This window comes from Papaver somniferum, unplaced genomic scaffold, assembly GCF_003573695.1.
Source record: "Papaver somniferum cultivar HN1 unplaced genomic scaffold, ASM357369v1 unplaced-scaffold_99, whole genome shotgun sequence".
Classification (NCBI taxonomy): domain Eukaryota; kingdom Viridiplantae; phylum Streptophyta; class Magnoliopsida; order Ranunculales; family Papaveraceae; genus Papaver; species Papaver somniferum.
The window spans coordinates 4814027-4826764 of NW_020653081.1; the positions used below are offsets into that span (position 1 = coordinate 4814027).

Below are 12738 nucleotides of genomic sequence, written 5' to 3' on the forward strand. Positions count from 1 at the left end.
TCCAATTGTTCGGGATCTGTAGGTTCTTTTATTGTGCCGTCAACAAAACTAAAATTTCGTTTGGCTATTAATGATCTTCTAATGGATCTATCCCATTCATCATAGTTAGTTCCTATTAACACAATCGGGGTAATAAGAATACCAGGACCATCACTCGATCCTAGATGATACACCGAATTTTTCTTCGATGAATCATGCTCCTGTTGTTTTCCTTTTTCTCCGTCTTTTGATGTTTCTTCTACCATTCTGTTTAATGAAAAAAATTGATTTTAGGGTTTTTAGGGTTTTAACCATGCTCAATGCCATGTTAAATTCACGACAAGTTATGCCTTTCTCATTAGAAACTCAAGATATTTATACATCAATATGACTTGGTCAGCACGATACAAGACTTGCAGAATACGAGAACTCTTCCTAATATAACTCGTAACAAACTTAAAATAGAGTTTGTTTCCTAATAAATACAGAGAGCAAGTGTACAACCAAAACCAATTTTAACAACCGACACCAAGCTCCCATCACCGTCCATGGGAAAGATCTAACATAGATAGAAAGATACCGACTGAAGAGATTCTGACTTATGAGTTAAGTAAAGATATGTTTTAGGGTTTTGCAAATTTGCTTCCAGGCTTTTTACTGCAAAAAAGTGTCTTTTCAGCTTAACCATTCCAGGCTCTATTAAACAATACACAATGTACGAAATCTGAATTTTTAGACTCTAGCTACTACAAATGAAACAAAACAAGGAAAACACCATTTTAACTCTCTGCCTCAACCTAAGGAACACTGACTGCATTTTAATGGAAACTTGTTATATCTCTGAATATTCCATCAACTAGGAATGATAAATCATAAATTCAAATAGAACAAAATAAATACGAAACATAATCAGATTATGGATAACATATATAAACAGCTGTTTGTGATTAAGATTGATCAATAACTAGTACATGATTCATTGAAAACCCACTCCTTGATGAATCAATCTTATGATCACCACAACTAACAAAACATGAACCCTAAAACGAGAAAGATCAAAAACTAAACTAGGAAGGGAAATTATCATGCAACCAAAAGATGAAACAACAGAAAGTAAAAACCAACCACCTCCTTTTCTTCACATCAAGAACACTGACCAGCTGATAGACTACTCAACAGTTACAAGGATGAAATTTTTCTCCTCAACCTTTACCTTAGGAATAGTGATCTCAAGAAGTCCGTTCTTCATCTCATCTTTTAGTTCCTGTAAGTTCAGGAGATCATCAAAATCCATATCGAAAATTATAACAGTGTTCATATCATCTTCATTAACATCTGGACCAATAATAACAACATCTTCTTCTTCTTTACCCAGAAGACTAGTGATAACAAGAGAGATACCATCTACAGTGACTTTGATATCATCCTTTCCAAACCCAGGAAAGTTTATCTTAAACTCAATACCTTCTTTCCGCTCTTTAGCACTCCATCTCTTCATCATCACATCTTTTTCTTCTTCTTTGTCATACAGATTCACCTCCTCCTCCATATCTGAACCAAACATATCTGCATAAAAAAAACCACAAGTTAGAAAGGAAACGCATCAAAAGACAAAAACTTCTTGGACTTAAAGGATAGCTGAAAATACTAAAAATAAAATACATACCTGAACTAAGAAGATCATCAGTAGTGAAACTAGGCCGAAGAGCATCAGAGATGTGAGACCCTTTCTTGGTTTTCATCATGTGAAATGGGAAAGAACATTAGAAGTTGCAGAACGTTTGGGGGTTAGGGTTCTTAAAAATATGGAGCTTATTTTTCATAACCTTTGGGGTGACAACAGTAATAGTAGCAGCAGGTTTCTTTGACATGGTGGCCATGATGATGGGGATGAAGGAAGCCATTATTGAGTATGGTAGATCTTAAAAACTCTCAAGGAAACCCTAGAATATACTACTAGTATGTTGTAAGGACATAAGAAAGTCTTGTGATGGTATTTATAGAGAAATGAAAGTGAATGCTGACGACTGACTGTATAAAATGTTGACTCGATTAATGATTCTTAGTTAATATTACTGTGAACTTAAGTCTTAAGTAAGTAATAACTAACTTAATAGTGGTACGAAGACTTTGTCTGTTTGTGAGACCGGAGATAATCTCTGGGAATGGTTAAAACAATTAGATGAAGGCCCACTGTAGAGACCCAGAAAATTCATTCTACAGGGCCTGTTAATAAGAACGTTTAAATGTCTTAGTTTTACTGTTTACACGACGATTTCAAAACCAAATGCACAAATCAATAGATTTAAATAGGTAATTTACATACTATTTTAGGTGGGGATTCAAATAGTATTAACTAATAGTACTTCATAAACAAATGGGGTGATACGAAGAAGAAAATTATTGTAGTAACTATCCTACGTGTTATCGTTGGTGGAAGCATTTAAAATCATGATTTCAGTTTCTCAGGGTCTTCATCTAATTGTTTTAACCATTCCAATTCTTGAATCCATTGATAAATTATTCATTGAAGATATCGAGCTCCTGAGTTGAGGGTATAGAAGAAGTGAAAGATGATTCGGTTGAATCAAAACATGTAAGCATATTGGTGCAAGCTTAGGCAAGGCCAAGATATTTGACTTGTTGGGTGTGACATTGAGAAGGGAATTATAATACTAAACTCTAGAGATCACATAATTAAGACGTTCCTAAATTAATTGGCTTACTCTGATATTTGTGTTTATTGATTAGAACGCTTAATGTTAAGAAAATTTCTCTGGATGATAGATACTTAGGGATACCTTTATTTATTGGTAGATAGATCTAAAACTCAGGCTTTTACACACTTAGATGAGAACTTTGATAGGACTGTCCCTAACTAGAAGGGCAAACATCTTACCCAAGATGGTAGATCAGTCATGGTTTTAAAATGTTTTAAAGTCTTCCCCTGTATACCACATGAACTCTTTTCTCTTTCCCGATAACTTAGTTCATAAAATGGAAGCTAAACAACGTGATTCTGGTGGGGAAAGAATAATACTGGTGGCATTTATCTAAAAAATTGACTGAAGTTTGTGTGCATAAATCTCGGGGAGTTCTAGGTTTTAGAAATCTTAAGTGCTTCAATACTTCTTTGTAACTAAGACTGCTTGGAGATTGATTCATACCTCTGATGCTTTGTGGGTCAGAATCTTGAAGTGTAAACACTTCAAGAACTGTCATCCCTTGCAGTATGTTAAGCCCAAGAACTGTTCTTGGGCCTGGACCAGCATTTGTGTTAGCATTGAGATTATTAAGAAACATTAAACATGGGAAGTTATAAATGGTTTAAATATCCATGCTTTTAGAGATAATTGGATACATGATATGTCTTAGCCAATGTGTCTTAACTACCCTAATTATGATTAGATGGTTGGTGATTTTATTGACACTTCTACTAGAAGCTGGAATCGTGATTTAGTTGAGACTTTCTCCACCTCTAATAATAGCAATAAGATTCTTAAATACTAGAATCCCAGTTTCAGGTTCTCATAGATTGATTTGGCCTCATACTAAATCTGACACTTCTTCGGTTACGTCATGTAATAAATCATCTCTAGGACATCTAATATTAATACTAATATGCTAGTAAATGATCCAATTTATAAAACCATTTGGGGTTTGCCTGTTCTTCCCAAAATTCTATGAAAATATCATTCCCTCTAAAGATAGAGTCGGTAGATATAATGCTACTCATAACCTTATTTGCAGCATGTGCTGAACTAATGTAACTGAAACTACTGAGCATATTATTATGTATTGTGATTTTGTTGCCCGTGTCTGGAACTCAGTCCCATAGGGGATTCATATTCAGCAGTATCATAATTTTACAATCACTATTAAAGATCGGGTAAAAGAACTTCTGAATAGTACTCTTTCCAAGGATCATAAATGTGCACAACTGCTTGGTATATGGAGAGATAGATGCATGTATGTCTTTCAAAACCTAGGTCTGAAAAAAGAAGCCACTGTTAGGTATGCTATTAGGTTAACAAATGATATGCAACATGATACTAGTGCTCCCTCTAGTATGCAGGCTGGTGTCACAACCTCAAATGCTTTAAGGCACCCGAGGACTGAAAATTTACCATAAGATTGTTTGCTAATTTTTTGATGCTTTTTATGATATAAATACTAATGGAGCAGAAATTGGTACTGTGGCTACTGATATAACAGAATAAGTATGGACAATATTTGTATTCTCAGTGATTCCAAGAATGTTATTTTCTATTTATTAGATAAACAACGTCAAACCAGTTGGTTCAGCAGCACTATTCTGGTTGACCGTTCCTTAGTAGTAGAGTCGTGTCAGTTTTTTGAATTTCAAAACATTCATAGAAGTTTCAATTCGCTGGCTGATAAAGCAGCCAAGCATCGTAGGAATAAAAATGTAGCATGTGTATGGTTATCTTATCATCCTTACTTTATTACCCAAAACCTTGTACTTTGACTCTTTTAGTTGAATTCTTTCTTTTGTAGAAAAAAAAATAAAAATGGCTTACTCGCTATTGTGGGAGTCAGGCTAGTGAATTTGGGACGTCTTAAACAGATGATTGATATACAGAGTCATGTATACTGAGATTTTCCAACTAGGTTTTGGTCAGAAAATTAAGAAATTTCCATTGGTATGATGAGAAACAAAAACTTGGTATAAACTGTCAGATGAATTTTGTCTTTAACTTCTTGGACCTGTTTCTGACTCGTCCTAATTTTTGTCGTTCCAGTTATACTCTTGGAGAACTAGAAAGGGTTACCAATAAATGGCCCGAGCACACCTCCTTTTGAACGAGAAAATATAATGGCAAATGCCTGGTTTCATGTGTTACACACAATGCGGGGTCTATCCAAATTGATAATAGTGGCCTAGAGGATATCGATTATACCTGAACCAGTAATAATTTGGGTACATGTGATAGGAAATCTAGGATAGATATGGCCTTAGGAAATGGGGATTGGAACATAAACTTTTATAATGCTAAGCTTAATCATTTAACACAAGTTGGTATCATATCCCAATAATGCTGTTAACTGACAATATTAAGTATTTGTTGGAAGCCTTTGAATTCTTCCTCACTTGGCTTACTGATGATTATTGTGCTGCTGTGATTGCTAATGCATGGAAAAAAAAGTATCAAAGGCTCTCATGAGTTTCAGTTAGTAGCATACTTAATGCTACTAGAAGAGATCTGTTAAGATGGAAGAAGGAGCATTTTGGGGATATAAATCAAAAAGTTGACAAATTACAAAAGGAGCTGGACACTTCACAAGCTCAAGTACCTAATCCTACATCTCATAATCAAATTATCTCTATCAATAAGGAGCTGAAACAAATGGCAAAAGGTTAATTGCGAGTTCTATCAACAGAAGTCAAGAGACCACTCCATCAAAGACGTGGACTAGAACAACAAATACTTTCATGCAAAAACCAATAGAAAAAGAATAAGGAACAATATTGATTTTATCAAGGACCACAACAACAATTGGTTGCAGACAAGAGATCAAATTGCTCAACACCTAACTCATCACTTTAAGAGTACAAGTACTTATGTTTTACCATATCTGGATGAGAGTTTTTATAATGTATTACCTACTTTAGTCATCATCGAACACAACTCTTCTCTTATCATAATATCCTCCAATGAAAATATAAATTCTACTCTTGAAAGTATGAAAAATTGGAGTGCCTCTGGTCCAGAGGGTTTTCAAGTTGGTTTCTACAAGAGTCAATGGGAGATTGTAGGGGAGGATGTTTGTATGATGGTGTCTAGGTTTTTTCATACCAAACATATTCTCAAATAAATCAACCAAACTTACATATCTCTCATTCCAAAAAAGAAAAAAGCTACTTGTGCTACAGACTACATGCCAATTGGATTATGTAACAATTGTTACAAGATTATTTCTAAAATCCCGATTAACATAATGAAGCCTTTAATGGAGAAAATCATTTCTCCCTTTCAAGCTTCTTATGTCTCTGGAAGATTAAATTGACAACACAATTATAGCACAAGAGATTATTCATTCTATGAAAAAGAAGAAAGGACGGACAGGTTGGATGACTCTTAAGCTAGATATGCCAAAAGCTTTTGACATAATAGAATGGGTCTTCTTAATAAAGGTACTGAAATACTTTGGATTTTGTGATGATTTTTATGACCCGATATATATATATATATATCAATGCATTTGCACAACTTCATTATCTGTCATGATGAATACCTCTCTTTGTGAAACTTTTCATCCTTAGAGAGGTATTAGGCAAAGTGATCCTCTCTCACCTTCACTTTTTATTCTTTCTATGGAATTTCTATCAAAGCATCTCATTGCTGCTCAACAAGACAACTCCATCAAAGGTATTAAAGTGGCTAACCAATCGCCAACCATTAATCATTTGTTATTTTCAGATGACTGCTTTATATTTACTCAAGAAAATCTCACATCAGTCAACAATCTTTTAAAGCTACTTCATAACTTAATCTCTCAATCTAGTTAGGTTATAAATTTTAAGAAAACTACAGTTCATTTCAGCAAGTTTACTAATCCTGAAGTTGTTTCTTTTTTAACTCAGATTCTAGGTATCAAGACAGTGATCTCCAAAGAGAAATATCTTGGATCTCCTCTTATCCTTGGTTATTCAAAAGAGGAAGCTTTCAAATCTACCAAGAAAATTTTTGAAAATAGATACTCCACTTGGTCTGCTACTTTTCTTACTCAAGCAGGAAGAAGTACTATGATCAAGCATGTCCTCAATTTCGACCCTGTATTATCAAACGGGAACACTCAAGCTTCCTAATAATCTCATCTCTTAGCTCACAACTAAGGATAGGAAGTTCTTATGGGGTCACAATTCAAACAAAGGTAACAATCCTATTGCATGACACAAAGTTTTCAAATCTAAAGATTTTGGAGGTTTGGCCTTTAGAGACCTTGAAAAACTCAACTTATCTTTACTTACAAATCTTTCCCGGAGAATATGTTCTGAATCTAATCATCTTATGGTACAAGTCCTGAGATGCAAATATTTTAAATATGCAGATATTTTATATCAAAAGATTGAAGCCAAGAGCTGCTCATATACTTGGAATGATATGACAAAAGGTTTACAAGTGATACAGAAAAATTACTTCATGAAGATTAATGATGGTAAAAAAAACAAAACTTTGGTTAGACAGGTGGATCCCAGGTTTTTCTGAACCACCATCTCCGTGGAATGAATTTTTATTTTTTTATAAAACTATTTCAGAGTTATTTATCCCCGGAACTAATCATTGGGATATCAACCTTTTGAATCAATTATTTGATGAGGATACTTTCATTAAGGTTCAAAACTTGTTCATAGACACCAGTAAAGAAGATGTCATGATATGGATGTCTTCCAAAAATGGCAAATCCTCTGTAAAATCACATATAAAATGCTTACAAATAATGACAAGTCTAGTACGGGTTAATAAAGTCACAATTAGTCGTTCAGTTTGGAAGAAACTGTGGGATGCCTTGCATCACACTGGATAAAGCTCTTTTGATGGAAATGTATCCGAGATTTAAATATAACCAGATTTAAGCTTGCTCTTTACAATAGCAGTATGGATACTCAGTGTGCCATTCGTGGTCACAACGTAGAAACAATGAAGCATTTAATTCTCGAATGTAGGCATGCAAGGGAAGTGTGGAGGGGAGTAAATATCAATATTGATACAGTTAAGAACAATTGAAGTTCAGACTCTGAATGGGTCTTAAGCTAGTTTACTCCTATTAGTTATTCTGAAGATGAAAAACAGTTATACTCATTAATGATTGGGATATGGGTTCTACGGAAAGACATATGTGACTCTGTCTTTCAGGGAGTTTCTCTTAATCCTTATAGCTCCATGCATAGGATACATTATCATTTAGCTAGCCACTTACATGATTCAAATAGCTTTTGCATGAACACTAGTGTTAACAGATTATCCAGATGGAAACCACCATTAGATAACATCTTAAAATCAACGTAGATGCATATTTTGATCATGAGACTAACCAATTGGGTACTGGCACTGTTTTACGTGATAACTCAGGACTCTTAAAAAGAAACCGGGGACAATACGCTAATGGATACTAAATCCTGAAATGGGAGAGTGCATGGATGTTAGAGAGGCGCTGTTGTGGGAAAAAAGAGAGCATTTCTCCAGAATTCAGATTGAAGCAAATGCACAGTTCGTCATATAATCAATAACTAGTGACTCACTACTTATTAAGTGGGAAAACATAAATATCATCAAAAAAATCAAACATTTGGCTCTAAGTTTTAATTTTTGCAGTTTCACTTTTACTACTCGAGACAATAATCAGGTAGCTGGTCTCATTTCTAGAACAGTTAGAGAGACATCAACTAATGTTGAAGTTTCAGAAAAATTTTCTACTGCCGTTTGTGGTCTTCTGGCAAAAGACTGAAACTCCTTGACATCCAAAAAAAAAAGTCCAAATTGATAACTTGTTTAACATATGATGTTGGCTTTTTTGGAATGACTAACTCCTACGGGCTAGATTTGGTTGCTAAAGTAGATAAAAAGCGTTGCAGATTACACAAAAAGCATTGCCTATTCTTTAACACTAGTTATCTTTCCAGATATATCTCGCATTCCAACTAGGAGCGAGATAGTTTTGCTGAATGGTTCAGCGCAAATTGATTTATTTGTTGATCTGACGGCTGAGATGGTTGCGCTGTTCCATTCAATGCAACCTAATTCTATTTTTCGTTGTTCCATTCAGCGCGTCTACTTTCCATTGTTCCATTCAGCGCATCTAGATGCTAGATTAGAACTTTCATAGGGACTTAGGTACTTATTCTAGCTGCCAATCTAAATGCTAGATTAGAAGACCATAGGACTTAGCATCTAGGGACAAATGACGCTTTTTTTTTTTTTGCGATCACTGCTCCTTCCTCTGCAAGGAAAGGTACTTCATATTGATTTTTCATGTTTGGCCGACAGCTATTGTGCCAGCCAGATATATTTCTATGCTATGTCAGTGATGTGAGATCAAGGGCTTCTAATTAATATTATCACCGGACCCGAAACCATTATGAGACAGAGGTCAAAAGAATGATTTGATGTGGGTGATACAATAACTGGTCCTTCCTACAGAACTAGCTACTACGATCTAATAGAAATTTGAACAAGTAATACCGTGCATAATTTGATTGCAAAAAAAACAAACACAACATAACTTACTTCATCCGTTTTCTTCTCCTTTAAAATTTACATAATTCATCATCAAACCATTTTAAGTATAACAGCATAAATAAATCAAAAATCAAAGGAAATAAACAAAACGAAATCATGTTCCAAACTTACAATTTAACAAGTGCAAAATTAGTAATTTTGAGAACTAAAGAAATATAAAGCAGTCCAAGGAGATGTGAGGGTTATCCAACCAATGATCATCGTGATCATCAATTTGATGAATAGAACATTATTTAGAATTTGAGGGTTGTATTTAGTAAAATTATGGGTTATATTTAGTCATTGCCTTTGTGTTTATTTATCATCCTCGTTTTAGATACTTTCCTAACTCCGGCTAGTCTTAACGCATATAAGGTAACCTACACATCCAGTAGTTCTCCCAATTCTATTTGTTACTCAACTCTCTGTTCATGAATCAAGTGATGATGATGGAGATGAAAAAGCAGAGACCAGGAGGTGGTGGTCGTAAGAAGATTAAGATTGAAAAAATAAAAGACAAATCAAGATTACAGGTCACATTCTCCAAAAGACGAAAGGGTTTGTTCAAGAAGGCAACTGAATTATCTGTTTTAACTGGTTCACAAATTGCACTCATTGGTTTCTCTCCTGCCGGAAGACCCTATGTTTTTGGTAATCCTGATCTCATACTCGATCGATTTCTTAATAACATTAATGGCGAAGCGCGTGAAATTCAGAAAGATGATGATGATGATCAACAACAGAGGAGGTGTTTGGAAGTTGAAAGAGAATTAGAAGCTGAAAAGAAAAGAGGGGTTTTCTTGGATTCATTAATAAATTATGATTTGGGGGCTGGTAATGATAAATCCTGGTGGGAAACAGGTATGAATGGGTTGAGTTTGGATGAATTGATACAGATGAGAAGTCACATGGAAAAACTCCAGAAGTGTGTCTCAGAGAGATCTCATGACTTACAGATGACCGGTAACATAGCTTCTTCTTCATCTTCTTCATATGAAGATAAGTCCCTTGCGTTGATGACAATACCATCTGGTAATGAAATTGTTGATGATGATTATCAGAATGAAGAGATGGTAAATGAGTTGCTCTTTGATTCTCAAGAATATGAATTTGGGTTTGGGAATACTACTTCAACTGATCAAGAAATCACCGCCGACATGTTTTCCGATGACTACTACTAGTACTGATTATACTCATTTTCTAGGGCTCCATTCCGTTGTTTAAGTTAATAATGACCAATGTATGTAGTGATGAATATATTTTTGAGGACTTGTATGTATTCAATTCAATTTATTCATTTGATTTTCTTTGTTAATGGAAAATTTTGATTAAATTTTTCCTGCAAATTCTTTTCTTTCTATTCATGGTATTTTTATATAGCGAAAACAGAGTGTATGAAAGGAGTAAAAGTTCAGTTCTGGAGGTTTGGGGAAGAAATTGGATAGTGATTAGATTAGGAAACATAATTGGCGATCTTAAAATTACAAGAAAACACACAACACAACTCATCCATTAAGCCATCACTTCGGCCGTTTTCCTTTCTTAAAATTTACATAATTCAGCATCAAATCATTTTAAGTATAAAAGCAGAAATTAAAATTTTAAAAAATCAAAGGAAATAAACAAAACGAAATCATGTTCCAAACTTACAATTAAACAAGTGAAAAAAAAAAGTAATTTCGAGAACTAAAGAAATATAAAGCAGTCCAAGGAGATATGAGGGTTATCCAAGCCCTGATCATCATCATCATCATCATCATCATCGATTTGATGAATAGAATCTAAGTATTCTTGATGACTATGAATCACTTCTCCTAGTACTGACGACGAGGATGGCGAATTTCGAATATCCTCGTGACCATTACCATCTGCAGCATGATCATTAAGAGGACAAACACGGCGCGATGTTGCACAACTGGCTGTCTCCCATTTCTGTAATTCGCAGCTTTTATTAAACCTCTGACTTCTCGGCATTGGGAAATTTTCCTTGTTGTTATGCCTCACCGAGGATGACGACGATGACGATGGTGATGCTGGGTAGTAGTACCTGTCATGAATTGGGACATTATGATTATTATATTTCCAATTTGGTGACGAGCCCCTTGAAGTTGCCTTGCGCGTATCGACATTGGTATCTCTATTCCGTAGAGGAGATGAATTCCTTGAAATTGCTTTACTCGTCGTATCGCCGTTAGCATTTCTACCCCGAAGAGGAGACGAGTGAGAATAATAAGTTGCGGATGAATTAATCCTCCTAGTTAGAGGAGAAGCGTTCGTAGTCCGGCTTGCTGGCACCAGATTGTTATTGTAGTTTTTTTCCGGGCATGGTTGTGGTAATTCCGATCTTCTAAAGCTTTTTTGCCGAGAAATGACGGGTGAATAACCACAAGAAGAAGGAGGAGGTCTCCTTTGCGGGATCGACTGGTGCTCAGTGTGCTTCTTAGGCGGCAAATAATTTGATGCTTGTTGCTTGACTACCGGCGCTGGTAATGTCGACGATTTATTTGGTGGTTCAAACTTCTTACTGAATGAATTGTTCTCTCGGCTGGTCATCTTTACATCAGGATCGTCCGTCACCTGGATAAGATGTGGATTCTCCTTAATGCATGACCATAAAAACTCGTTCGAAAACGAACGTTCCCTGGAAGACATAATTGACGAAGAACATGAAGAAGACAGCGGCGATGTCGAACAAGTACTGTTCGTAATCACAGTACTACCAGTGGTAGCACTGCTGGAAGCGGAAGTGGAAGTGTATGAAGGCGATGAAATCGTCGGAATTGGGTTAATCCGTTTGGAGAAACTAGTAGTAGTATTGATGACAGTAAGAGGAGGTGGTGGTGTTGGATGAACTTGTGAGAGTATCACAAGCTTGTCTTGGACAGAATGACATGACTGATGATCTTTAGGACTGGATGGTGGTGGTATTTTCTTAGGCCTGAATTTGCTAATGAAACAACCCATTTTTTGGTTCCTCAAAATCGAATTCGACCAAATGAAAGAGTAAATTTGAGAAGCTTATGAACACATAAATAAGATATTTTGAAGAATAACGGTTGTTGGTAACAAAAAGGAAGGTGAATATCATAGGGAAAATTGGGAAACTGTCCCAATTTGGAGTGCAATCTTGGAAAACTGCCCCAACGTTAAAAAAAGTTGGAAAACTGCCCCACTATTAGAAATCTCAGTTAACTCCGCGTGTGCGAGTTCTCACGTGCCAAAACCTTGAACCCTAAACCGACGCCACCACCACCCGAACCTTAAACCTTGAACCCTAAACCTTGAATCCTGAATTTTGAACCCCAAACCCTGAATTCTGAAGGATATATTTGGCTTTTTTTTCGCATGTATAAGCTCACACATGTGACTTAACTGGATTTCTAACGGAATGGGGCATTTTTCCAACTTTTTAAATGTTGGGACAGATTTCCAACATTGCACCCAGTTTTGGGGCATTTTTCCAATTCTCCCAATATCATAAGCCTTTCCTTTTTACTTTTATTTGAATTTTGAGAGG

The 12738-nt window shown here is 35.5% G+C and overlaps 3 protein-coding genes across 3 annotated transcripts; 1 reads left to right on the plus strand and 2 right to left on the minus strand.

Moving 5' to 3' along the window:
• Positions 1-1147: 1147 nt before the first annotated feature.
• LOC113346361 (heat shock 22 kDa protein, mitochondrial-like) lies at positions 1148-1883 on the minus strand. Its single transcript, XM_026589904.1, has 3 exons — positions 1806-1883; positions 1646-1709; positions 1148-1545 (listed from the first exon to the last, which is right to left on the minus strand). The coding sequence occupies exons 1-3, from the start codon at positions 1881-1883 to the stop codon at positions 1148-1150; spliced, it is 540 nt and encodes a 179-aa protein (XP_026445689.1).
• A 7787-nt stretch (positions 1884-9670) lies between these two features.
• LOC113346363 (agamous-like MADS-box protein AGL62) lies at positions 9671-10402 on the plus strand. Its single transcript, XM_026589905.1, has one exon. It carries the CDS (start codon positions 9671-9673, stop codon positions 10400-10402), a length of 732 nt encoding a protein of 243 aa, XP_026445690.1.
• Positions 10403-10800: 398 nt separating this feature from the next.
• LOC113346265 (putative GPI-anchored protein pfl2) lies at positions 10801-12227 on the minus strand. The gene has a single exon (XM_026589817.1). The coding sequence runs from the start codon at positions 12183-12185 to the stop codon at positions 10908-10910; it is 1278 nt and encodes a 425-aa protein (XP_026445602.1). The 5' UTR covers positions 12186-12227; the 3' UTR covers positions 10801-10907.
• Between the last annotated feature and the right edge of the window lie 511 nt (positions 12228-12738).

Excerpts from the sequence above, each read along its gene's own strand:
- LOC113346361 (XM_026589904.1), bottom strand. The coding sequence starts at position 1,883 with ATGGCTTCCTTCATCCCCATCATCATGGCCACCATGTCAAAGAAACCT. Across the intron at positions 1,710-1,805 it reads TTACTGTTGTCACCCCAAAG|AAAGGGTCTCACATCTCTGA; the intron begins GTTATGAAAAAT and ends ATGAAAACCAAG. Across the intron at positions 1,546-1,645 it reads TGATGATCTTCTTAGTTCAG|ATATGTTTGGTTCAGATATG; the intron begins GTATGTATTTTA and ends TTTTTTATGCAG.
- LOC113346363 (XM_026589905.1), top strand. The coding sequence starts at position 9,671 with ATGGAGATGAAAAAGCAGAGACCAGGAGGTGGTGGTCGTAAGAAGATT.
- LOC113346265 (XM_026589817.1), bottom strand. The coding sequence starts at position 12,185 with ATGGGTTGTTTCATTAGCAAATTCAGGCCTAAGAAAATACCACCACCA.